Source organism: Pygocentrus nattereri, chromosome 2 (genome assembly GCF_015220715.1).
Source record: "Pygocentrus nattereri isolate fPygNat1 chromosome 2, fPygNat1.pri, whole genome shotgun sequence".
In the NCBI taxonomy this organism is placed as follows: domain Eukaryota; kingdom Metazoa; phylum Chordata; class Actinopteri; order Characiformes; family Serrasalmidae; genus Pygocentrus; species Pygocentrus nattereri.
This window is the reverse complement of record NC_051212.1, coordinates 39469811-39497384: the sequence shown is the minus strand read 5'-3', so window position 1 is coordinate 39497384 and position 27574 is coordinate 39469811. Positions and strand designations below refer to the sequence as shown.

At 39.8% G+C, this 27574-nt stretch overlaps 1 protein-coding gene across 2 annotated transcripts; it reads right to left on the bottom strand.

Moving 5' to 3' along the window:
* Positions 1-3666: 3666 nt before the first annotated feature.
* dars2 (aspartyl-tRNA synthetase 2, mitochondrial) lies at positions 3667-27455 on the bottom strand. 2 transcript variants are annotated; one of them, XM_017718428.2, is made up of 17 exons: positions 26762-27455; positions 26583-26682; positions 25139-25205; positions 24913-25014; positions 23937-24032; positions 23488-23611; positions 23339-23385; positions 20010-20116; positions 19643-19712; positions 19210-19389; positions 16896-17003; positions 14494-14556; positions 9700-9852; positions 6383-6601; positions 5914-6024; positions 4794-4869; positions 3667-4421 (listed from the first exon to the last, which is right to left on the bottom strand). In XM_017718428.2, the coding sequence occupies exons 1-17, from the start codon at positions 26943-26945 to the stop codon at positions 4231-4233; spliced, it is 1998 nt and encodes a 665-aa protein (XP_017573917.1). In that variant the 5' UTR covers positions 26946-27455; the 3' UTR covers positions 3667-4230. The 2 variants fall into 2 exon arrangements, with proteins under 2 accessions (XP_017573917.1, XP_037390736.1); XM_037534839.1 differs by lacking the exon at positions 26762-27455 and having other exon boundaries at positions 24913-24982; positions 26583-26640.
* Between the last annotated feature and the right edge of the window lie 119 nt (positions 27456-27574).

Below are 27574 nucleotides of genomic sequence, written 5' to 3'. Positions count from 1 at the left end.
GCGTTTGTTGCAAGCACCAACGGCAGCTTATTTTAAGCTGTTTGAGTACATGAATAAATCGACTGTGGCAGAGATACATGAGAGAGAGAGAGAGAGAGAGAGAGAGGGAGAGAGAGGACGATGGGGGAGTTTCTGAATTCCTGAACACGAATTAAACAACAATTTCAGCAGCCATTTGCTCTCTCTCCAAACAGTGGTGGGGCTGGAAGAGCGCCACGAGTGAGTTTACGCTTGACTCCTGTGCCTCGCTGTCATTCACGATTTTTCCATCAGGGAGCTTCCGCATCTTCGAGAACGCGTGATTGGGCTGATTGTTCTCCATCTGCTGAGATGAAGAAGGCTGCCTTTTGAAACAGCAGCGCCAAGCAGTGACGACTGACGCTTCGCCTTCGTTTTTCTGTGTCTGTTGATTCGCCCACAGACACACAGTTTAATATGTCACCTGTCATAACAAAATCTCACATCTCCGAAATGAAACAGTCGTACCTTGAATGAACGTACGCGAGATTTTATTCTAAATACGTGTGTCATTTCATATCGGTCCATTCATCACAGTGCAAAAGGCTGCTGGCATTTTAGAACAGATTAAAAGCAAATGGAAAGATACGCTTTTCTTTCGACTGATCTATCGAATCCAGCTTTGCACTGCAGTTCGTCATAAAACACTACAGTATGGCTGTAACAACTGGTTGCTTAATAGTCGATAAGCCGTTGATGTTGATTATGGGATAAGGTGGCACCGTTTACTTCACTCTGTAATATTCAGAGGGTGGACATAATCATTCTGACAGATTGCAGTTCACCCAGGCCCAGCATCAGGCAATGCCCTACTGACCAATCTTCATGCCCCACTAAACTCCCTACATTTATTCATGCTTTTATAGCGACATGCCGCAAAAAAAAACAAAGTCAATCTAAAATTCGTGCTCGCTGTTTGGGATAAAAGGTTATCGATTACATGCATCCATTTTAGATGCAGACATTTACTAAATGGGTAAACCCTTGGTGTTTTGCTTTGTAAAAGGGGGTGGTCTTTGCACTAGGCAAAGGTATAGGCAGGTGCCTAGGGCCCCCTTGAACCAAGGACCCCATGACAATGCAAATTAGATATTGTGTATGAGTTGGTGTTCAGTAACTTATTCTGAAATATATGCATTTTAGAAATAGCTGTTATTTGAGATCTTAGTTATTATTTACAATATTATTTATTTATTTCAGAGATTTGTGGTTGTTCATGTCCATATCATGGTAAATTAATATTTTTGGAAAGAAAAGACACTTTGTAGTTTGTAAACATTGTGAAGGTCTGGTAAAACATACTGTTCACGCCCCATCTCCAGATAGACTCATACACCCCCAGCAAAGCCCAGCATTCGGACGGGAGCCAAAAAAAAGCTGTTGTCCCGTAAGTGCTGATCATTGCACAGCTAAAACAGCGTGGTTCTGAATCTGCCATTAACTTGCACTGAAGCCCAGTGTAGCAAAAACAGGTGTGGAAAGCTGATGGATTAAGCATACAGCTAAGGCCTAACATGTGCTTAGGCTGAAGAGGACAACAATATTCTAATGAAATGTAGCTAGCTGCCATGGAAAAAAGTCAACTCAATTGACTCCTTTAGGTACTGTTTACATTATGAATGAGTGAGAGAATCATTTTAGTCTAGTAATTGCTGTATCATTATTTTGTCAGTCATCTTTCCAACAGGGCTGTACAACAAATACACCAGCACAAAGGATGTAGACAGAGAAGTTAACCCATATTTATAAACATTTTGAGGCAAATTGCACCAGTCAGTGAAAACGTGAAGGGAAATCTTTTAGCCACTGGTTTAACTCAACCCACAAGAGAGTCATGTTTCATAGTAATGTTAGAAAAATACGAATGTTAGTATACAGACCTCCCATTGTCCATTTGAGTTACTAAACGCATCTACTGAAGACTAATTTAAATACCAGGTTGCTAGGTTAAACGATGGATATACTTAGATGCACATTTGTATGTATATCTGTGGACTGAACACTGAGACAGTATCATAGTATTGTGGAACAAATGTATGGTGTTAATTTTTTTCAGCAACCACTTTTAATATTTATTGCATCAGCTTTTGACATTTTTTTTTCGCTACACCGGCTTTAATAAGCCATGAACACTTTAATACAGGCTGGAGTCTATCAGACCAAGCTTCCATTAAATAAAGTGTCGGTGTGCAACACACACACACTAAGCCGCTTCTCCCTCAGGGTCGCGGGGAAGTGGTGTGCAATAATATAGAGTAAATATTTTAAACCATTGGTTTGCTAAAAATACTGAATTGCAGGGAGCTAAGCTGGCAGGATACTTCAAACAACGCAATGATTAACCAAGCCGAACTAACAGCGAATACGCTGTCGTTACGTACCATTAAAATGAGCCTCACCACTAGAAGCCGCACTGAGCAGTGGACCATTTGCGGTGAGGCTTCGCAGTCGCTGTGATATGGAGTTTAGAAAGCAGTACAATCTCTAACCACAGCAACATTTTGACCAAAATGTTTTCCTTTTTAGTGTTCTGCCAGTGTAGGTGAGATGCTATGGAGCCCCTAAGTGGCCTTGGTTAAAAAGTGGTAATGACATTGCCTTCCCTCGCTAATGTTTTGCAATACGATGCATTCGCTTGTAAAAGCTGTACTTTGCTTAAGCTCAGACATGGAGCAGCTCACTGAATTTTACGTTAATTTTGGATTGAAATATAAAAGCATAATGTCGCTTTCTCGCAAACTGAAACTGAGGTCGAGTGTCTTCATACAGTAAAAGCTAACTATATTTACAGAGACTGCAGAGAACAATTGCTGAACAAATCAGCACAGCCTGGGAAAGCAGTTTTTGACGTTAGCTATGCTAAAAACAAAACTCTAATGTAGGCAATGTCGTTGGGCACCTCGATCTGGTCCTACATTTGCTTGCTGTCTGACAAGTTTGCGAGGTAACGCAATGTCATTACCTTTTTCTTTTTTTTTTTAAAACCAATTTTGTAAAAATCTGCATTTATTTTCCCCCACAGAGGAAACAATCTTGGACAGCTTAGGGCATGATGAACATCTACAGAACAAAAATGTAAAAAATCAGGGCAGATGCATATTTGCAGGGTATTTTGCTGTTTCACATTAAAAATGTTTGCCAGGTTGAGTGTGGGTTTGTATGCGTGTTGAGAGGGGTGTGTGTATGTGTTTGGAGAATTAATGAGAACATCTGCGTGCAAGCCTACCGGTGTCGGCAAACGGCAGTATAGCAAATGGCATTTCGTCAGCAGACGGTGAGCTTTCACTGAAAGGTGGGCTTGCAGCACAGCAGGGCGGAGGCTATGCATCATTAACAAAGAGTGATAAGCGAATTGGCAGTATTCAACAACACCAAAGCCTGGTCTCCGCTTTCCTTCAGCATGCAGGATATAGTCTGAAATAACACTTAATGTCATGGACATGTGGACCCAAGCCCAAGAAATCAGCATGCTGCAGTAGTAGACAAGGCATCAGCCCTCAGCAGAAAATTCAAGCTGTATTTGGAAGTCCAATGTTGGACATATTGTAAGATATGCACTGCATCAGTTCAGTAGGTATAAAGTGGAAAGACAGCGTGGTGGAACAAGGCTACCCCCTACTGGAACATTTTCAGTCATGGACAACATGCAACTGTTTCAATGTCCTGTCTTTATTTTTTTGTACCAAAAACAGTGAGTACAGAAAACACAACAGACAGAGAGCAATAGACAAACAGACTGTAAGTGACAGCATTTTCAGGGATGCTCAATTCAGTGTAGCTGGAGTCCAGCACAGTTTCTGATTTCCTTGCTCAGGCACAACCTGATAAAGAACAGCCAAGGTGTGCACTCAAATTTAAAATCACTAACATTGATACACCAAAGCCCTCCAGGACCAGAACTGGACATCACTTGCATTTTTAATCATGACAGTATACATGCCAGCTCATTAATGGCAAGCACTTTGATTCTTATTATTTAAGTGCTTTAATCTGATGGACAAAATGTTGCCTATGTAAGACTCTTTCATATAGCTACTGTGCAATTCTTTTATAAGATGGGGTCAACACTTCTACTGCTCAGAAGCAATCACCAACAGCAAACACTGAAAATGGACAGTGACTGCTAGAAACCCACCACAGTCTCTTTCCTCATTTCACAAACAGAGTTTAACAGGCATGAGTTACTCTGGAAGATGGAGCAGAATGGAGCGGTCAGGGTTGTTTGTCCTCTCTGCTGTCCACACTAGGCCAGACCACAGAGATGTGGTATGGCTTCAGCTCCTCCTCTGACAAAAAATCTGGAGCATGGCTCATGATGTCATAACCTTTGAAGGATTTGGGGAAGGCAATAACATCCCTGATACTTGGAGCCCCCACAATGATGGACACCAGGCGGTCTAACCCTGAAGGAGGAGAATAAATCTAATTTAGAAATACTGACAGAGAAACACCCTCATTTTCAAACTGGTGTTGAAATGTGCATGAAAAAACCTCGTAACATCGTTTTTGGTGAGATGCTTTACTAAGGGCATGTTCTTAAGCTCAAATGCACACGAGGACAATCTTGCTCAAGTCCTCGAACAGTCACAGTCCTGCCAAGTAATCTTCGTCGGACAATCAATTTTTGCCCGGAGCATGACCGGTGCCGGCTGATATGAGGAGATAACTTTAGAAAGTCTTTCAGTCACTGCAGCCTGGCTATGACCTTGTTTTTTTTTTTCAGACTGATGGATCTGCAGTGTCTGAGGGTAGCAGGTGTCATGGTCTGAGCTTACCTAATGCAATCCCACCATGAGGAGGGGCTCCAGAGTCCAATGCTTCCAACAGGTGTGAGAGGAGAGATGGATCTTCCTGTAAGCACATAGCACAGTGGTCAGTCTGCAGGTCATAAAACAGAAAATTAACTATTCTAGAGATAGGCATGGTTATTTGAATATATGGTATTTTAACTAATTTTGTGTCTTTTTTTCTGAGAAGGGTAACTTGTTCATTTGTTGCAAGTAGTTCATGTCCCTAGTCATTTTAAGCATAATTCACTCTATCATTTGAAAGACATTTTCCTTTTCCAGTACTGACTTTTCCTCGCCTCTAAAACGTCTTCTGATTATGTCACAGTGGACCAATGAGCATGCAAAATAATATCCTGTTTCACCTTCCCCCTACCAAACTACCTTCCATGAAGTGAAAATACTCTGCTGGCTCTGAGGCCCTCCTTGATACTGTATTTCACTTGAAAATACGTAATGGTCTGAAAGGAAAACGCAGTGTGATTTAATCTTCATGCTAGCTTTATAGGAACATCTAAGTCAAGCTACACACAAGGAAAAATTTCACACCAAATTATAAAAATTCAAGCATAAGCTGGGCAAGTTATTGTTCTATAGGCCAACTGCTAGCTTAATGTAAAACCTTATGTGTTTCTTTATTCATTAAACTCACTTTCCCAATGGAAGACTACCCCACAGCTTTGGTTCAAAAAGCATTGCAACGGAGCTGCCACTACACAGACTTGAAAGATCAAACTGCATAAACCTGCAGTCCCACTTTAAAGGAAACAAAACAGACTAAAGTCCCTAAAATAGCTTTGCCGTGTGGGAACAAATCTCAAGGTACTGTGTAGGCACGTATAAAAGCACTAAGCTGTAATGTTCCTTTTGCCCAGCTCTCAGCAACTAAAGCCATTGTTTAAGCATTAAATATAGCCTAGCGGGTTACCACAGCGACGGAGCTGTGAGCTGATTGAAGGGAGTGGGAGTGTTAAGTGAGAGAAGCGCTCAAATGAAGTGCTGAAAAACAGTGGTCTAGGAAACTGTGTGGCCAGTGAGCAGCCATAAGGGATACTCAAGAGCCAGAGTGCACTCAAGAACTTATTTTTTTCCATTGCAGGTACTTTACTTTGAGGATGTTCTCCAAGACGTAGAGCTGCTGGCTTGAATTGTGGATACGGATGGAGCCTCCTCCAATCTCGCAGCCGTTCAGCACCAGGTCATAGTGTTGGCCACGGACCTGAGGAAGGAGTTGAGGATAAAATAGAAGGATCAGCATAAATGTAATTCAAAAAGGAAGCGCAAAGGTTTCGCCTTGCCTTGGGCAAAAACGGGTACCGGTGCTGACCACTGCAAAGTGGTGTCAGATGGGCACTGAAAGCACTGGCAAAAGGTTGCTGTGTTGTTCTAAATCTCTCTCCCCCTCTGCCCTCAAGGAACATGATGATGATGATATGAGTCAGGTGATTCAGCTTTAGATTTATGAAAACAGTTCTCCCTGCAAACTCTCCTGGTTACAGGACCATAACACATAATGATGAGGGATGTGACTGGAGTATGTATCTAACGGATCAAAGCACTGAAGTGCACAGAGCGACCTTGCTGGGCTGGGTGTAGAGTAGATGGGTGTCCTCTGGAACAGGGGCAGTAAATGGGTGGTGGGCAGACTCCAACTGCCCTGGATCATCATCTTTTGGCAAGAAAAGGGGGAAGTCCACCACCCACAAGAAGCGAAAGATCGAAGGCTCACGAACAGTCATACCATAGCCCTCCAGCATCTCAGCAGACTGCAGTCTCAGCTTCCCTAGAAGGGGGCGCTGTCAAGGAACAAAACAGCATGTAGTCAATGCCACATATGGTCATAACCTACCTGCATAAAGAAAATTATGAAAAATAGGAATTTCCAAAACATTTCAGAAATATAAAAAATTGTCACCACTGGATTAAAAACATCAGATGAAGTATATACTGTCAGAAATAAAGGTAGTAAACTGTCTCTGGGGCAGTACTCCTCATGTCATTGGGATGCTACCTTCAAGGGTACATCTCTGTACCTTTAGTCAGGGAACACAACGGTACTACCTTAATCCATCAAAATTATAAATATATATATTTTTATCTTTATATGTATATATGAAAAGGTACAGATACAAACTTTTCACCTGGAAAAAACATACTCAAGTTTCACAATTAGTCCTTAAATTCACTGTTGTATCTTTATTTCGAACAGTGTACTTAAAGCTTTCAATCTTTAAGAAAAAAAAAAACAAGCTCCATTCTAGTCTGAAAGAAATCCACAGGTGTTTCTGTACATCTTTCCATTGTGAGTCTGAAGGCATTGTGAGTCTGAATGCATGTGTAGACATCAACAAGCCATTACTGGTTAAAAGAAATACACAAAAAGAGATCATTTGCACATTTCACAAAGAAGCTGCTGGTGTTCTCAGGACAATGGACTAACCACCTCAGTGCCCAGACCTCAGCATCAGAAGAAAGTTTCTCTGAGAAGCAGCAACTAGCTTCCAAGACTGAAACAAGTCTCCCAAAAATATTTTTTTCCCTTAAGCTGAAAAATGAATAACTTGCATTTAATGGCTGTTTTGACTAGAAATTAAAGACTATGCTCATTTTCAGTGTTCATAAGTTTATTTTTGGGGTCTACTACAATAGATTTAAATATTCCAGAAACACATTTTCTCATTACTATGCATCTCTAGTCACCCTCTGTCTGAAATGCTTTGTTAGAGTTCCTGTGTCTCCTGATGTGTGCACTCATTGGTCACATAACCTACTCTGTTCTGACTGGTCAGCCACCAGAGCAGTTGAAAGCAGGATAAGCACCCTGCTACAAGTCTCACTCCTGTCTTGAAGTCAGCAGACAGACCCTTCTCTCCTGAGCAGCTGTAAACACCACTGTGGCTGTTCTTACAACTGTGTCGATTACACCGAGCCAGATCCATCACTTTGAGCCAGAGTCTGATCCTGAAAGTCAGAACAAACTCTTTCTGGCCTCCAGTAGTTGCTGTGCATAGTGTGAGGGAATGCCAAGCTTGCCGGTAGGTAGCCAATAAGGATTGCGTAAAGAGATTTGATTGGCTTGTAACATAGGAAAAGGGCTGGAATTCCTACAGGTTGTATCAGGCAGCTGAGAAAATAGGTTTCAATGGGAGAGAGTTACACTCTCTTGTGTGCTTTGCGCTTTCTAACTTTGCAGACCATTTACATGCACAAAAAGCTACATGGCACTCTAAAAGAAAGGGAAAACAGGAAAAGCATAATAGGTCCTTGTAAAACAAATGACTCTCAGTGCTGTGTGGGGCAGGTATTTTTCATAAAAATGGACAACTGTATATCCATATACCTAATAAACCAGCAACGTGCATAGAGTAATTATGATGTAATACTCATTTTGTCGATCAGATGGGCCCAAATGTCAAATACCAAGCTGAAGGCATATATGAAATTATCTAATTATGTGTTCCAAAAAAGAAAAAGAAAAAAAAATGTTTTCAAATGAGTGAAATGCCATCATAACAGCATTTTCAACCTTGGAATACTTATGCCATGTGACCATATCACCATAATACTGTGCTACAGCCCTACGCACCAGGGTATCCTTATAATTGCTTCAAATAAAGAAAAGAGCTGGATGACAAAACAGTTTAGTTTCACTAATGCTGTTTTAACAGGGGGATGCCAGTAGAAATATTACACTGGTAGTACATGAGCAATGTTCTCAAAAGGAGGTCAACATAATTGGCTTCCTGGTGCTAAAGTATAAGAAAACAACAATATTATTTACTGGTAGTAGGTAATAGCAATGTTTCATGAGTCCATGTAAAACTGTTCAGGGTAACACTTTAGCTGCTATCGTCCCATCAGAATATCAGGCCATCTACCAAATATATTTTCAAATACGGTTACCTGGTACACTTTTAACATAAAAAGCATAAGATTTTGGGAAAACTCCTCTCCGGTTTCCCAGAAGTATGTGATTTGCACAGTGGCATTGTAATTCCTTCTACAGCCTCCAATCACAGAGGCTGCCACTGAACCTCAGACATCACCACAGATCTATGGTTTGTGACTAAACAGTCAGCTTGCCCAGCGCCAAGCACACCGTCTGCACCAGCTCTGAGCGAGAGAAAAACACTTTCAAAAGAAAGCGATTGGATCATGTCAGCATTTACCTTCCATCAGATTTCTGCCTCTCTTAGTCATCAGTCATTCAGGGGCAGACATGCCTTTGTGAACTAACTGAAATGACAGGCTGGCAGCTGCGGTCAAGATGATGTTTAGGTAGAAACTGGGATTTTTATTTTATTTTTTGAGAATGTTATTTTGCCTCATAGCTTCAGCTGGATCACACTGTATCAATAAGCAACTCTTGATGAGTCTAGTGTTTGTGCAGAATATTTCCTCCATCAGGATTGTCAGAAAGCAGATACAATCTTTCAGTTCTGAAGAACTGTTGATGTGTAGGAAGTTCTATAGAAGTGCTGACAGTATAAGTAGTTCTGCAGAACTGTTGATGGGATAGATTTATGCCATGGTCAATCATAGCCAACTGTAAAACATTTTATTAAGTGAAACAAAATCCTTTAACAAACTTTAGCAAAACCAACTCAACAGTAACTAAATTTTACATTACTCTGTCCTCAACCTGAATTAGAATTTCACAGACTACACCAGGAAGAGTAAATGGGATGTTCTGAAACTTTAACAATGTGTACATAATTAAAAAAGACAAAAACAAGGTAATTTTTCCATTAAATTAGCATTTGAAGTCCAGCAGCTGTGTGAAATGTTTTGTGGAGCACTAATGGGCAGATGACATGTTTCTCTGGGCTCTAATGAAACTAAATTGTCATGTCAGTGTGATGAGTGTGTGTGGTCTTATTCAGGTGCTACGCACCACCCGCTCCTGTGCTCCAGCAGCGATGAGCAGCAGGTCTCCAGTGTTGGCATGAGTTGTCTGCAGCAGGTGTTGCCTGGCCGTGTCCGACATCAGCCGGCCGAGAGGAGACTTCCACGAGCCGTCTGCCCTGACCAGCACGCTGCTCACCTCCTACACAGCACAGGACAGAGACAGAGCAGCTCTCAGCCACTGCAGCCAGCAGGCCATACTTAATCACAGTAAACCCAGGGCAATCACACACAAAGGCTCATACAACAGTGGTTTGCAACTCCAACCCGGTGACTGCCTGCCCTGCACAGTTTCAGCTATTCCCTGCCTCAACACACCTGATGCAGTCCATCAGCTAATTATCAAGCCCATCATGAACTGGATCAGGTGCAATGAAGCAGAGAACACCTAACACTGTGCAGGGCAGCAGGTCTCCTAGATAAACTCTATTGTAAAACATACAACACACTGCATGCTAGGGATGTGCAATCTGACAATATGCTGTCATTACTGTGATAAATGACTTCACATTAGGTTTTTTGAGTATATAGTGGGTATCATACAGGTACTTTTTTTTTAAAGTATATTTATTGATTGACTTTTTGCAGACAATTGCAAAACAGAGGTATACCCACTCAAACATAAATGATGACTGATGTGCTATTAATGTAGGATACCACATTTATTGTACATAACATGGATGAGAGTGTTGTAGAAAGAAACATAGCAGAAGAAATAGTTACATTATTTTACGACGGGAAAGAAAAAAGCATTTTGAAAGCACAACACCGACGGTAGCATTTTGCCAGCTAATCGGACAACCTTCCCATTAAATGCCATGTTGTAAGTTGGGTGGTGCCGGGCTTTCTGTTAGATTTGATAAGGCTTGTGTTGAGAGGTACTTGTTAACAAATAAAGAGCTTTTGCCTAAAAATAATCATGCTGTATTTGAATATCCTCCAATCACCAGCTTCACTGGCCTCACCCTTCACCTTGTCGGAACATCTGGTTGTTAGTGAGATTAGCTTTCACCAGTTTTGTACATTAGGTCAGTACCATGAACAGCAAAAATAGCTAATTATAGCTATGAGAAAGTCTTGTGTATAACATCTTACGGTAACATACTAGCAGAAATACTACAATATGTTTAGTTTCTCATAAGTCTCTTAAGTCCCCTTCAGAATTGTTTTCAAGCAGAATTCAGTTCTGTGACTTCATGTGTCCCACCAATGTCAAACTTACTCCTATGCCCTTTGTGCGGCTTATATAGGTTCTGTACCACAGACATGCACGCCATGTTTATGGTACTGTAACAGTTTTGAGAAAATAGAACTAATATATACTCTTCCACCAGCTAACCCTAAATTGCATCTCAGAAGACCACTGTGTATAGAACATAAGAAAACTAATGCCTATAATATAAAAATAAATAAATAAAAAGCTCCATTAACTCAAAAAATGTACATGTGGTAACACAAGCTGCTAAACCAGTTTTATTTGACTCAAATGATGCCTGTAAATGAACCAGTGCAAAGCACAATAAACAGGTTTATTTTGAAACCTCAAGGGCAAATAGGTATTTGTTCAATCCTCAAAAAGCAAACTGTAAAAATGTATTCTGATGGAAGTCATTTGACTGAGATATCAACACTTGCAAAAACAGACTTGCAAAGTTTTTTTCCCTATCTTTTTTATCTTGCAAAAACAGTTCTTAAACTGAAAATGAAACACAGAGCATCTTTTATACACTGCTCTTTCTTGGAGAAACAGAGAATGTGCCACTTTGTGAACAGTGCACTTGATAAGTCGACATAAAGCGCAGAAATTAAACGAGACAGCACATCATTCTGTGACTCACTTCAGACAGAAATGCCAGGGGCACTGAGTGAATAAGATGAAACAGACACTAGAGTCGTTCCATGTCAAATCACTGGGGCTCCACTCCGCCCGTCACAGATCCTGGAGCCGTGACATAAAGAAGTATCAAAGATGCACTTAAGATTTCCGTATTTAAGATGTTGAAGTTCGACTTAGTCACGCAAGTTTGATGAGTCATTTGAGAGATTTACTTATTTTGATTTAAGAAAAAGAAGAAAGTAAAAAAAAAATGCATTCAAAAACTGTACTGGTAATGTACAGATTACACTGGCACAAGCTTAATCTGTTCACTGCCAACTCGGCTTACTGTTCTATTCTACAAGGTTCACCGTCACCCCACTCACTGTAAAAACAGATGCTGTTAAACATACACTCGTGTCTGAATTGCTAATGAGCAAATAAGGTTTAATTCAGTGTTGAAGAGGCTTTGGGTGATTATGAAGCATTTTAAAACTGAACTAAAGTTCATCCAAATTTAGATCATGGATCACAGCTGCAAAATCACTGCATATATAATCCTCTCAAGTCCAAAAGACTAGTGTCTGTTCCAAACGCACAATTTGTTTTATACTTTATAAGCCTTTACACCAAATTTATCAACATTTTACCTCTGACTTTCTTCCTGTTTTTTTGTTCAAGATCTGTGGGAAATGTTGTCATAACATCCTCTCTCCACCTTATTTGACATTAATCAATAACTTCAGTTTTGCCCTTGAATAACCTACTACACCAAGGATATCCAAGTTTGCTCCTGGAAATCTACTGCCTAGCCTTGTTTAGTTTGAAGTCTAAACGGACACATTAAAAGGCCCCTGAAGATCCTGAGGAGAAACACCAATACAGAATTTTAGGCTTGATAACTATAACCAATAACATCTACTTACTTGTGGCTAATCCTGATCACAGAAGATATTGAATAGCCGGATGAGGCCTGATATAGAATTTCATGGCCGATAAAAATAAATTATATTTAATACTTTCTTGTGGCCAGTACTGATAACAATATTGCATGTATTTTGGATTTTAAAACATGTTCACACTATGAGACAAAACAATTATTGTTAGCATTTAGAATCTGTTAGCATTTACATATTTAGCAGACGCTTTCATCCAGAGTGACATAGTTCAAAGTATTTCAGTTAGAATGTTAACTCTATCAGACTAGAAAATTAGCTAGACATGATTATATCCTTCCCCCAGCTCTGCACTGTCTAGTGTGTAGGTACTCTTAGGCACTCTTGGGCACTCAATGAAGGCGAATACAGCGATATGAGTAGGGCTGTACTCATAACTGAACTTGATTAAAATGTACCTTTTACATGAATTGGCAGTGATTGGTTGGCAATTTGCATGATAATAATGTCTCTCTTACAATAAGAAACTCTGGTAGATTTATTTGCATCTTTTGTCACAGTCTATATACAACACTGTGCAGAAGTCCTAGGGACCTAAGCACATTTTTAAAACTATTTATTCGGACAATAAATGTGTTTTTGCTTGTAAAAACACCATACAACATTAGAATAAATTAAAACAAACATCAGTACTTTAAAAAGCAACAAGAATTTCTTGCTTACAAAAAAAGTAACCTTATGAGCCCATTAGAAGTACCGAAGTCTGTTGTCAGATTTCCCCTACAGCCATTGCATTTTTTTAAAAAATTCCAGCCACAGCATGATTTTATTTCATGAAGAACTAATTCGCCAAATGATTACAATGATTACAAATAATGCTGGGCTTCCTTGAGGATAGGTTTGGAAATAGTTAAGCAAACACAATGCCATACATAAAATTACTACTTTTAGTATTAATCTGGTTTGTACTTTACTAACATTAATGTTTTTCTCAGCAAAAAATGCTTACTGCTCAATTAAACCGCTTTTAAATATAATTTTCTCAGGTGCTAAAAGCCCTTGTGCTGGATCTATGTATATGCATTTCTATGTATATTTAAATTAAGCCTTTTTGAAGGCTTCCTATTTTATCTTTTTGGAATCACTAAAATGCTATGCAAGGTTTATTACTGTTCACCTAAGGAATCTTCCTGGGCCAAGAGAGTTTCTCTCATAATCTAGGGAGTCTTCCCCAGGCCAAATGTTATCCAGTATGTAATCTATTTCATTAGGTATTATTAGGTATTATTTCATTTCATTAGGAAAATAACAGAAATGCTCACCATTAGTGGCTACATGTGTACCAAGCACAAATGGGATATCAGTTTATTGAGTGTAGTTATCAACTGATTCTGATAGGGACTGATAATAAATCAGTTTTCCCATTTATCAGTGAATGATATATAAGCCATCCTGCATGTGTCATACACTTGATAGATTAGGTTTGAAACTAAACGATGCATTAGTCAATTTTCCATGAGCAGACTTTGCACTATATATTCCCTAAACATCTTCAATGTGAAGCCCATTGGCATTAGCTGCCCACCCCCCCTCAACCCTCTGTATAATTACCATCTCATTACCAACAGATAATTACAAAAGGAGGAATCATTATCACCTATTAATTAATTATTCAACAAGACAGGCCAAATCGCCACAGACTACAAATTACTGGCGCTAGTTTGTCATTTGTGTGTGTGTAATTTAGATGAAGAGATGAGGTGAATTTATCATTCTTTTTCAAACCACGTGTGAGGGGCCTCTACTACGGTTGAGACTCAGCCCTGTAGTGAGGTCTACCATTGCCTGGGGGTAAGTACACCGTATGCTGTGCCTGACGCTTTTACCGCACTATAATCCTGCCTTATGGATTACCTTTCAGATAAATATTTCATGAAAGCTGTCTGTATCTCTGCTGCTGTGTGCATTCTAAGTGCTGGTGATGCTTGTATAACGCAGAGAGAGAGATGGCAGATAGAAATAAGGAATGAGGGAGATGGAGCGAGAGAGAGGAGGAAAAAGGGGAACTTACCTGGTTGAATTGAGTCTTGGCTGTTTGCTGCAGTAACTCCACGTCCTTGCCCTTCAAGTGCTTCTAAAAATGCAAATAGCTCATGCAAATCAGTTTCAAGCAAAGCGGCTGTGTTTACTCTCATGTGTCACTTACAAAATGTGGAGATTCATGGACGTTTTTTGTAAATGTTTGTAAGTTGCCTAAGAGAATGCATTTGCATTAGCACCATCTTAACACTGCAGAAATCCTTGCATGTATAAGTTTGCGAAACAGTGTACTGTTAAAAAAAAACTACACTGATCTGTCAGTGATTCAAAACTAGCTATATTTAAATATGTTTATTGTTTAAACACACTCAATTCTGTTTCAGCAAAATATATAAAATATACAATGAAAGTGGCAGCAAGCCCTCGAAGAAACCAAAAAATAAAATTAAAAAACACTCTCAAAAAAGATATGAAACTACCACTGGGATGGTACCATCAAAGGTACTTCTGTACTTTTAGTAAGGGGACATAATATTACAATATTCCATTGCAATGTATTTTTTACGTTGCACTGATTCTGAACCCCATGTTTTTATTCTATGTTTTGTTTTTTTTGTGTGTTTCTTTTTAAAAATATGTTATTAAAAAAGTACAAATATGCACCTTTCTCCTGGGAAGGTGAATGTAGTGTACCTTTAAAACATCTTCAGAACACCGGTTGTACCTTTATGGATACATTTATATTGTTTGTACTTTAATTAACAAAAAAGTAACAAAAAACTCCACTCTTGCTTCGGATCTGAAAAAATCCACAGATGTTCTGTTCATTCTTCCACTGTGAGAAGACAAATCAGTGCTATGGAACTGCAAAGATGTGTAGCTGCAAAGAAGCTGTAATAAAGACAAGGTGTGGACACACTATACACTGAAAACTGATATATACTGCTCAAAAAAATAAAGGGAACACTCAAATAAGACATCCTAGATCTGAATGAATGAAATATTCTCATTGAATACTTTGTTCTGTACAAAGTTGAATGTGCTGACAACAAAATCACACAAAAATCATCAATGGAAATCAAATTTATTAACCAATGGAGGCCTGGATTTGGAGTCACACACAAAATTAAAGTGGAAAAACACACTACAGGCTGATCCAACTTTGATGTAATGTCCTTAAAACAAGTCAAAATGAGGCTCAGTATTGTGTGTGGCCTCCACGTGCCTGTATGACCTCCCTACAACGCCTGGGCATGCTCCTGATGAGGTGGTGGATGGTCTCCTGAGGGATCTCCTCCCAGACCTGGACTAAAGCATCCACCAACTCCTGGGCAGTCTGTGGTGCAACGTGGTGTTGGTGGATGGAGCGAGACATGAAGAAATGCCACCCCACACCATTATTGAACCACTGCCAAACCGGTCATGCTGAAGGATGTTGCAGGCAGCAGATCGCTCTCCACGTCATCTCCAGACTCTGTCACATCTGTCACATGTGCTTAGTGTGAACCTGCTTTCATCTGTGAAGAGCACAGGGCGCCAGTGGCGAATTTGCCAATCCTGGTGTTCTCTGGCAAATGCCAAGCATCCTGCACGGTGTTGGGCTGTGAGCACAACCCCCATCTGTGGACGTCGGGCCCTCATACCATCCTCATGGAGTCGGTTTCTAACCGTTTGTGCAGACACATGCACATTTGTGGCCTGCTGGAGGTCATTTTGCAGGGCTCTGGCAGTGCTCCTCCTGTTCCTCCTTGCACAAAGGCGGAGGTAGCGGTCCTGCTGCTGGGTTGTTGCCCTCCTACGGCCTCCTCCACGTCTCCTGGTGTACTGGCCTGTCTCCTGGTAGCGCCTCCAGCCTCTGGACACCACGCTGACAGACACAGCAAACCTTCTTGCCACAGCTCGCATTGATGTGCCATCCTGGATGAGCTGCACTACCTGAGCCACTTGTGTGGGTTGTAGAGTCCGTCTCATGCTACGACGAGTGTGAAAGCACCAACATTCAAAAGTGACCAAAACATCAGCCAGAAAGCAAAGGTACTGAGAAGTGGTCTGTGGTCCCCACCTGCAGCACCACTCCTTTATTGAGTGTGTCTTGCTAATTGCCAATAATTTCCACCTGTTGTCTATTCCATTTGCACAACAGCATGTGAAATTGATTCTCAACCAGTGTAGCTTCGTAAGTGGACAGTTTGATTTCACAGAAGTTTGATTTACTTGGAGTTATATTGTGTTGTTTAAGTGTTCCCTTTTTTTGAGCAGTGTATTTAGTTCTGTATAATTTTCAAGCAAATAAGCAAAGAAATAATAAATGAAGGGTGGTCTCTAAGCTTTGAAAAACGTTCACATGGCAGACATAGAAGTAATACAATAGGTGTGGGATGACTCAGCTTTTGAGGAGAAAAGGTGAGAGCAGAGGTCTCATCTTCTACTCACAGCGCCTTCTGAAACACAGATGGCCTGGACACAGCCGCCTGGCTGGATGACGGCTTCCCTGATGAACTCAATCTGTGTGTCCTGGAATGTCTCTGTGACATCCACCAGCTATACATACAGAAGCAAGATCCTTGTCAGTATACAAATTTATACAATAATGGACTTTCCAAACACTCTGAGAATCAGAAACAAAAAAAAATTGCGTCCATCATTGCACGACTGACTAAGACTGTTACTACTGTAACGCGCTAGTGTCAGGATGTACGAGCAGGAATTTAAACAAACTCCAACTAGTCCAAAACGTCACAGCCAGGATCTTCACTAAAACTAGAAAATTTGATCATATTAGTCCAGTGCTATCATCACTTCATTGGCTGCCTATTAAATTCCGTATTGATTATCAAATCCTTTTATTGACATATAAAGCCCTACATGGTCTTGCTCCCGAGTACTTACAAGACCTTGTTTCTCATTATGAGCCATCACGACCACTCAGATCACAGAGTGCTGGCTTATTAATAGTCCCCAGAATTCAGAAGGTTTCAGCTGGGGGAAGAGCTTTTTCTTATAAAGCCCCCAAACTCTGGAATGATCTTCCAGAAACTGTTTGGGACTCAGACACAGTCTCAATCTTTAAGACTAGGCTGAAAACTCACTTGTTCAGTTTAGCTTTTGGTAGGTAATGTTCCCCCCTAGATAAAGGCAGCAGATCCAGGGGTCCATGGACACAGGGAATAAACTGAGACACTGGTGCTGTCGTCCTGCTGCTCGCACGCGGTCACTCAAGTTTGTGGACGGTGGAGCGGAGGGATGCCAAACTGTTTCAGAGTGCTGCCGTGTCTGTGTGTCCTTCTGGTTCTCTCCTTTTAGCTAAGCTGTCATAGTCAGATCTGCCGGAGTCGTTAGCCACACTCTGGAAATGTTCACATTCGCTGTTTATGTACAAATAGATAGAATAAAACTAATTCCATCTCCCTGCTTTCTTTACGAGTATACAATCACCCATATGTCCGGCCGGACACTGAAGGACGACCGACTGTCGAGCCCTCCTGACACCCACTTCAGACCACCTGCCCACGCCCCAGCTGCCACCACCTGCCTTAGACTAGCTGCCCACCCTACACTGATATTCTCATGGACTCCTAGCTATTCCTACTACCAATATTACTGCTATTAATATTAGTAGTATAATCACTTGTAGGTAGTTTGACCAGAGGAGGATGGGTCCCCCCCTGGTGAGCCTGGTTCCTCCCAAGGTTTCTTCCTCAGTTCTGAGGGAGTTTTTCTTTGCCACTGTTGCCCCTGGCTTGCCCACCGGGGGGGGTTTGTACATTCTTACACTCCTGTTAAAACTTTTCTTTTCCGAAATTCTGTAAAGCTGCTTTGTGACAACATCCGTTGAAAAAGTGATAAACAAATAAATTTGATTTGATGAAATTTGATTTGACTGGTGATGCAGCTCAGTGGTGTAACTAAGGTCTTGTAGGTTTGAGTGCAAAAGTGCTGGATTGGCCTCCTGAAACTGTAATTTGTTTCATCATTCTTACTACATCTCAAACAAACTATTCAGGAGTTGTAATTTAAGAGATCCAATTACATAATGAAAATTTTCTGACATGAATGGGCATGTATATCATTTCTATTCAGTTTTTAACATTTTTTTTCCACAAACATGACCAAATTGGCTAATAAGCTAACTTCTTTAGCTCTCAAATGATGACACATCTTGAGTTCAAATTTAACTCCCAACTCTCCTCTTAAGGTGTTATAGCACCAGGTAGAAATTAGAACTTTTGTTATTGTAAGACCCACTATGTTTCTAAATAAATATGTTTTCAGCTTCCTTTTATTTTTCTTGTACAACAAAGTCCAACAAAGCAAATTTTGGGGGTGGGGGTGGGAACCCCTGGGCTATGGCCAGCACTGCTATTTCCCTACTTGCACTGCTGATAGTTACACCTCTGAAGCAGCTTTCTGCAATTATGCACCAATTCTTTACTTATTAATATTTGTCAGAGACCCGTCATCACTAGTTTGTGTAAAGTACAGCTGAAAACATATGTATTCAGCATTTTCTTAGGATTTGCTGTTCATTTAATATTTCCACATTCAATCTTAAATGTTCATTTTTTCACATTATTTGGTCTTGTATTCATTTTTTAATGCTTTCTTGTTTTTGATGCCATTTTATTGCAATAAGGCATTTTACTGTCTTATTTACACACACCATGAATCTACATTAGTATGTATTAAAGGGCCTTTTTGCTGATTTGTTCATCCACTTGAGGAACTCACTACTGAAAAGTAAACTTACCTTCATTCCAAATCGAGTGTCAGGTTTGTCTACACCATAATCCCTCATTGCCTCCTTGTAGGTCATGCAGGGGAAGGGGATGCTGAGCGGCTGTTTGTCTTCAGGCCAGGAATATTGCAGCAAGCCCTCAATCAAAGCCCTGATTCCGGCCTGCTCCACGAAGGACATCTCAATGTCCACCTGCATAGGCAGACAGGCAGATGTTATAGAGGCAGACGAGGCTGACTGAGGTCTAGGCTTTTCTGCCTTTTTTTCATTCTGACTGAGTTTTCTGAGAAGCCTATTAGCAGGGCGAGTGGTGTGTGTGGGCGGCAGAGAGAGACACATCATTAAAAGCCAACTCGGCATTCATCAGCATCCAGGTCAAACTCCATTACGTCGTGTGTTCTCAAACTCTCTGAACGGCTGATCTTGCTGTTTGTCACGTCCTTACCTGTGTGAATTCAGGCTGCCGGTCGGGTTTGGAGCCTTCGTCTCTGTAGCAGCGTGCCAGTTGAAAGTACCTGAGATTACAGCAGTCAAAAAGACAAATACGTGTAAGTGTGTGTGTGTATGTGTGCGTGTGCGTGTGTGTGTGTGTGCGCGTGTGACAGAGTGTGTGGGTGTGCGTCACTCTTGTAACCTCTTTAAGTCAGACATCTCAGACTAAATCTAAATGCTCCTTTAAGAAGGCCAGGGAAATGAACAAGCAGCAATGTTTGCATGACCCACTTCAGATAAAAGTGTTGATGGTTATTTGACTATGATAAAAAATGTGAAGTTATTCAGGTTATAGCCCACTGAAGCAGGTCTATTCTTACCGATCTAGACCTGCCACCATCAGAAGCTGTTTGAACTGCTGCGGGCTCTGTGGGAGACAGTAAAACTTCCCTGCTTCTCCAGACGGCACCACAAACTCTTTGGCGCCCTGAGAAACAAGAGTGACAGCTGAATTTGAACACAGCCTTAATGCCCCTCAAATGCTACATACTTTCCAATACATATTAGAACAAGAAAAAGAAATGAGATCTTAGAGGAATGCATAATTGTTTGAGAGCCAATAAATGCACCCTGCAGTATAAATGTAAATAACAGAAAAACTACACCATGACAGAAAATAAGGTACCATATAATAAAGTCTACACACAAAGTGAATACATCATATTTAAACTAAGCAGATACAGTATCAGTCAAAATGTCAGAAACCCCTACTTCTAGACTTTGTGTACAAGTTTATTCACTTCATGAGAAGCCACCTACAGCATTACATTTACTTTTTATGTAAATTAAGAACAAGTTTTTATATCAAACTATTTTTATTAAAAACATACATACAGACAGCTGTGTGCTATATACGGTACTCAGTTAACCATTCTAGTTGCCAGTTTTCAGATACTGAAATCACTATTGGGTGTTAATTTATTGCAGAAAATAACGGAGAAAATATACCACCAACAATCCAGTGAAACACCTTTTATGTTTTAACATGGCTGAAGTTCAGCAGTTTTGCTCATTTTAGCAAATATGTATATTACACTTTGCTACAACATACCAAAAGTTCCTTAATGTAAGCAAATTGCCAAGGATGTGTTGAAAGACATGCTGTTTCAGTCAACTTTAAATCAAAACTGACCAGACTTTTTTGTGTTCTCCTAATCTTTGATTGAAGTGTATTGAATTTTGCCTTTTAATTTTAAGTAATAATATCACATTTAATAATATCAGTTTCCCCTCCCACTACCCCCACCTATTATTGATAAAAAAAATAAAGCTAAATCAGAGAATCTCCTGTTCGCTCATAAATTCATAGGAGTACGAAAGGAAAATACGTTATGATTTCCAATTCAGGCTACAATTAAGTACAAAACAGAGCAAGCGAGTCTGTAACAAGGCTAACTATTCTAGCTGGCATAGAACTAAAAACAACGGGCTTCATTCGTGACAAGAATTTTCTTTATAAAGCCCACTTACACAGTTTTCACAAAGTTTCTGACATTCACCAATGTTTTCTCAATTGAGATTTGTTTTTAAGTAAGAACAGAATCTACACACTCAAGAACACAAAAGTGCAAACAATTATGCGGCCTAAGAACACATCATGAATCTGACATAGACTTTTTCTTAGGACCATTCTCAAGAAAAAATGTAAGGAAAAACCTGGGGAGATATTGGACATAGAGGCTCATTAAAAATATTTCTCTGCCCACAGCGTTACCACGACTAACTAATATGCTGGCACATCATTCACTGATGAGAAAATAAATCTCACAAGTCGTACCAACTAGTCCTAGTACTAGTGTTCTAAAAGAATCTAAAAGAGCAGCCTGTTACCAGAGATGGGGGAGTAGTCAAGTAGCGTGCTACTTTTTGTAGCTAACTACAACTTTTTGTAGCTAATAGCTGTAGCCACTAGAGTTTTATGAAATGTAGTTAATAGCTGTAACACCTACAAATTTTTGTGCCGCCATAACGATAATTTTCACTACAATTTCGCTACAGGCTTTAGGCAATCCATGCAAAATTTGAACCATGGAACGCAATCATTAACTGGGATGTGTCGTTTGTGCAATCCTGACTGAGGTGCAGACTACTGGAGCAAATGGTCATGTGCTGATTACCCCTTACCAATAGCCTAAGCTCAAGGGTCGCAACAGAAATGTTAAGAACAGCCATTTTGTCATTTCAACAAAAATTAATTCACCTTGGGAGCCACAACATTTTATATCTGTTTTACAATCTATGTCTCAGTATATGCTGATGTGCTACTACAGGCTAAAAATATAAACGAAAACACCGACTTACTTTGCTCTGTTTTTACCTTTAGGTCAGCTGTAGCTACTTTTCTTGCATCTCAGTCAGGAAGCTTTTCAGCGAAAGTAGAGTCTTTTGTAAATGTCTCTCAACATTCAACTTTTTACAAGACTGAAGTCAGCTTCTCATTCATCAGGTTCTTGTTGGAATTTTCCCATTCCACCTTAAATGGTGTCTGAGGCACCAGAATGTACTACTGCACCATTTAAGGTGGAACAGGATGAAAGAGAAACTGGCTTCAGCTTTGCGAGTTATTGTTTGACAGTTTCTCGTTGCAGATTAAACGTATCAGGAAACCAACTGGAGTGCTAAAGCTGAAGCAGAAAAAACATTTTCATAATAGACTATTACTAATAGTACTGTGCAGAGTGAGGGTCACTGATGAGAATTTTGAGGCTAAAGTGTTGCTGAAGTTTAAAAAGGACTCTGTCAGACTGTGTCTGTACATATCTTTCTGAAATGTTTACATTGGAGCACTTTTATTTCAACAGTTCACAATGCTTTGCACAAAATTGCGTGCTTCATATCCGTTGAACCACTTAATTCAGCGGTTATTTTCACAGATTTTTGTTAGGAAAAACCTAGAATGATTCGATTTGCTGTTACTTAATCTACATTTTTGTTGGATATCATGTCTTTGGGTGTGTAAGTTTGATTGTTGGTAACACTTAAACTGACTTTTTGTTGATCTTTTTGTATATTAGCAGCTTTTCAGTTGTGTTTCTTTCTGGCACAGGATTAAATGCAGTGTCTTGTTCACACTTTCAGTTGGGCTTGTTTGGTGTGTCACATGGAGATTCACAAACATTCTGACAACCACGCTTTGAAAGCAGCTAAAAAGTAGTGCACTACTTTTCAAAAAGTAGCAAAAAGGTAGCCGTTACTTTTTCTGGAAAAAGTAGCAAAATTGTAGCTGGCTACACATTTTGGGAAAGTAGCTACACAGTAGCTCTAACTGCAAATCTTTCAGTAGCTATCCCAACACTGCCTTTTACCTTATCAGACTTCAGGTTCAATCTGCAGTGACCCTTTTTCCTTGGCTATTTGTGAATAATAAAACATGTTTGCTTGATTTTATTGATATTTGCTTTCCAGCATTGGCGCATCAGTTTATGGTTTTGTGTATTATGAACTTTTACACATTAACATTAGACAAAATTCTTGTTTCTTTTTCTTTGGTTACCTGTATAGCTGGTCATTCTTTAGGATCAACAAATATCAAAATTAGTCACAAAGCACATTCCTAGTACTGTAATTGTATACATACTGATATTTTTTCCTATCTGACTTTTAGTAGCATCAGGATCTGATCAATTAAACAGGAAGAGAGGAAACTTACCCCTGGAGTCCTTTTGAACAATGTTGGGGTCTCCACATCTGCAAATCCTACAATAAAATGAATAAAATAAATTTTATTGATGAATCCATTATGTACTCTACATCCCAAACTCAAACTTAAGACTGAAGAGTGAAGAGCTTTGCACCTACCATGCAAATTGCAAAGGTATTCTCTCATTTTCATCACAAGCTGTGATCGCAGTCTCAGATTGTATTGCATTTGAGATGAGCGAAGGTCAAGATACCTATATTGCATCCGGAGAGCCTCAGATTTCTGCCAAGACAAAACACAAACAGCTTTAGATGCATCAGGAACGGATCATGTTATAGCAACATGCTCAAGCACATTTCCCCAAAGATTTAAATCAATACCAAACTTCTACAGATTAAAAAGGCTGCAACTTTTGTTTTTCAATAGCTCTCTGCATCAGAAATGTAGAATCACATTGTACTGTAGAACACTGCAGTGAAACGCACAAGCTGCATGCTAATGAGAAAATGTTGAATACCAATTCCCCATGAACATTAAAGGATATACAGGAAAGTTTTTAGAAAATGTATGAAATGTGCTTCCATTGTAATATACAAGGATACCTTACCTTGACAAAGTCTTTAATCTCAAATGGCAGCTTCCGGCAGGTGTTCAGCACTTCCATGCTCTCAGCACACACTTCAATTTCTCCTGTGGACATGTTCTGAAATTCAGGACAACACATGCAATAGTCGGCTTCACAAAAGCTTGTCAGTTTTGGTTGATTTATTTCTTTTATGCTTGAGAATGTTGAAAATGGGTCTCTTTTCCAGGGCTGTGCAATTATGTTAAAACTGACAACTGTGATTATTTTTGGCAGATACTGCACTTCTGAGTATTAATTTCATTTCATTGCAGATTAGTAACAGTTGGATGCACTGTAAGAGCGCATTCTGCTGGAAATGTGATATTTTAGACAGTACTGAATTCACAAAACACAGCTACTCTATGTGCGTTTAGTAAGGACACTCACAAAAACAATACTGTTGGGTTTTCTTGAAGGGTTTATTAGCTGAGCATTACTTTGTCTACCAGCTGAGAACTCAAAGAACAGCTTTGTTCCAAGGCTACAGCCACTATACTGAATGGATTGGTCTAAATACAAAACATCATAATTTGTCCAAATTCACCATTTTGGCCCTACCCTTGGCACCAGACCTATGAGTCTGATTATGGCTGAACAATTTGGGGAAATTATCAAATTGCATTTTTTCAGACTAATACTAATTAATAACAACTAATTTGCAACTATTTTCTATACACTAAGGTACAGGCCTGTTTTTTGAGCTTATCCACCTTTTTCCAGCTTGAAAGGCTTGAAAGCTGAACATAGTGTGCCTGACCACCAGTTACTTGTGGTTGTGTTGTAATCTGTTCACAAGTTCATGTTATTAGGTTAAATGTCCCCTGGTTAAGACAACATTATTGATAATGAAGGTTACTATTAAAATTGCAGTCCTGGTGACTTCAAAATTACACTCATTCAAATTGCGACTTAAAAACAAATATAGACAATATTTCAGCCCTAAGCCCATAAGACAGACCTTATTTTCCTGGCCAGCTGGACGAAGCCTGACCCTTCCTTTGACCATGATAACAGACTCAACAGATAACCTGCAGAAAGCATTCTTCAGTTCATGCTTGGACTGAAAAGAAGTAAAAACAAAGTGCTCATGCTGAAGACATCCAGCAGCTTCACATATGACAATTATTTAAAAGTATGATTAATTTGATGTAATAAAAGTAAAATAAAGACAGCTGTGCTGCTACCTCATCCTGAGGGATAAGAACTTGCACCAATCCACTAAAGTCCCTCAAAATCACAAACAGATCCTGTCTGGTATTTCAAAAGGAAAGAGAGAAACTACTTCATATGCCAACATAATTATAAAGCAAAAGTTCACAAAAATATCAGCCAAGACATGTTGGATGTCTGATTCATAAAGCTACACTATGAAATTTTGCGAATTTGGAGACCTCTCTGGTGGAAATGTGTAATTGCGAGAAAGAGAAATCAGAACACATTTAGAATACACTTACAATACATCTTGGTAAGTCAGATGGAATTTTTTCCCTTCATACTTTTCCTCACTTTTACTGGCTGGCAGTTTTCTTCATGTAATTATTTTGTTAATATTGTTAGATCCTAATGGCAGTGCATACTGATCAATGCACAATTGATCATGACTATTTCATGACCTATGGGATTCAGGCCTGTGTCACGCACAGGCCTCAGCTCATTTTTGTTCAGCTCCATGTACCACACAACGCACGTTTGTGTGTCATAAACTTCCTTGGGGGGCCCTTGTCCACCTATAACTCTATTTCATCCAATCCTTTCTCTTTATTGTCTTGTCGCATGATCACGCGATGGTCATGCCATTTGTGTGTATGTAAACTCTGCTATTCTGATCAATAAATGGGAAAAGCCTAACGGTTCATCTAACGGTTCTAAAAAATATGCTTCTTAAAAATTCTTTATTATTTAAAAAAATATATTTTTGTTTCACCACCTGCTTCAGTCTACTGCTGCTCCTACAATCCCCTGAACAGACATCCAGTACAATAGCAGTGCTAAACTGCTCCTGATTATTAGATTGATCATTCATTTGAGCTCAGTATCAGATTAATAACGCATCTTCACACTGAGTTATCAGTTTACTCAGGCTTTAGTGGGATCTTCTGTGTTTGTGAGGAAGTCATTATTTGAGGTCCTCTTTAGTTAATCTAACAAGAATATTTACAACATGTTTTGCTCTGATTCTAAAAAAATAAACACGTGTTCATGGTGTTTCTTTTGAATATTGGGTGTTTTGTTTATTTATTAAGTATTCTAAAATATTCTCCTAAAATGTAAAAAGTGGCTGTATTTTGACTACAGTTTTTACAAAATGTAACTGAGACTGAATACAGATACTTAATTTCTGTGCTCTGGCTACACATTAACAGTATTCCATGTCATCCCAGGCCTAAACATGACACTGGTTAATATTTTTCCCTACCCGCTGGTGCACAACTGACACAATCAAAAGATGCTTTCAAGGATTTGATTAAAGATTCCAGGAAAACATCCATCCATCCATCCATTTTCCAAGCCATGAATTTTGTTTTTTTTAATGTTATTGTACAACGAAGCCTGGTTATCATAACAGGGACATAAACTATCAAGGTCAATTCTGAATTCATGTTGACTTGAAACAGCAACAATTCAAACCTCAGGTACTGAACCCATCCGCACAACGTGACCTCCTCTCCTACATGACTGGAACGCAGCTCTCCACATGCGTGACTTCGCATAGACAAACTGCTTTGACCTACAAATCAGTGACATGCTTCAGCAAAACTAAGAAGTTCTAATGGTGCAAAACAGTGGTGTTTTTTGTGTTTAGTTACCTGAAGTGAAACTAGCAGCATGTCTGAAGGATGTAGAGTTGCTAAAAAGTGGAGCTTTGGAAGAATAAATCTGCTGCGGTTGTACAGAAAAAGCTCTCCTGTTTAACACACACAGTCTGTGGCGTGGATGTCGAAAAATGTGACGAGCTGCTCTCAGCAGTAAAAAAGTATATTTATGTGTCATTATCGAAAGATGTTAGCATGCGATAAGAGAGAAAGACCGCGCTATTATCGTACAAGAACGTCTATCTTTAGGTATCGTCATCTACTTGCAATGCTTGACCAGGTGTCAGTAAAATTTATTCTAGCGCTTGACTTCCTTAAAGCTCAGAGAGGAAAGAACCGCCTAGCCTGACCACGAATATGAAAAAAACGTTGACAGTTAAACAGCTATAAAGCAGTTAGTCACTGTGACATGTAACTAAATGACAGCTATAACCCAGTGTCTGAATGAATGAGCCCGACTCAGTCAGCTAGACTCCGCCAGCACGGTCACCTTCCACTTCCACAGTCTCTCTTAGCCGTTTTAGCCAAAGCCTGCGACGTATGTCTCCGTATTCACAGCATTTAATGTCAGAGACGAATAACCAGCTTATTCAAATAAGCTATCAGGTCAAGTGCGACGAGGTGCTCTAATTTAACAACAGAAAACCCACACGCAACAACTTCAGCATCCGCACGCTGAACGGGCGCGTTTACCGTGTCATTCTCGGACTCGACTAATCGCTCTCAGATCTAATCGAGCGTTTACCGCGTCTGACATTTTTAAAAAAAACTCTGCGTTACTCAGCCGTCGCAATGTAAACGAACTTA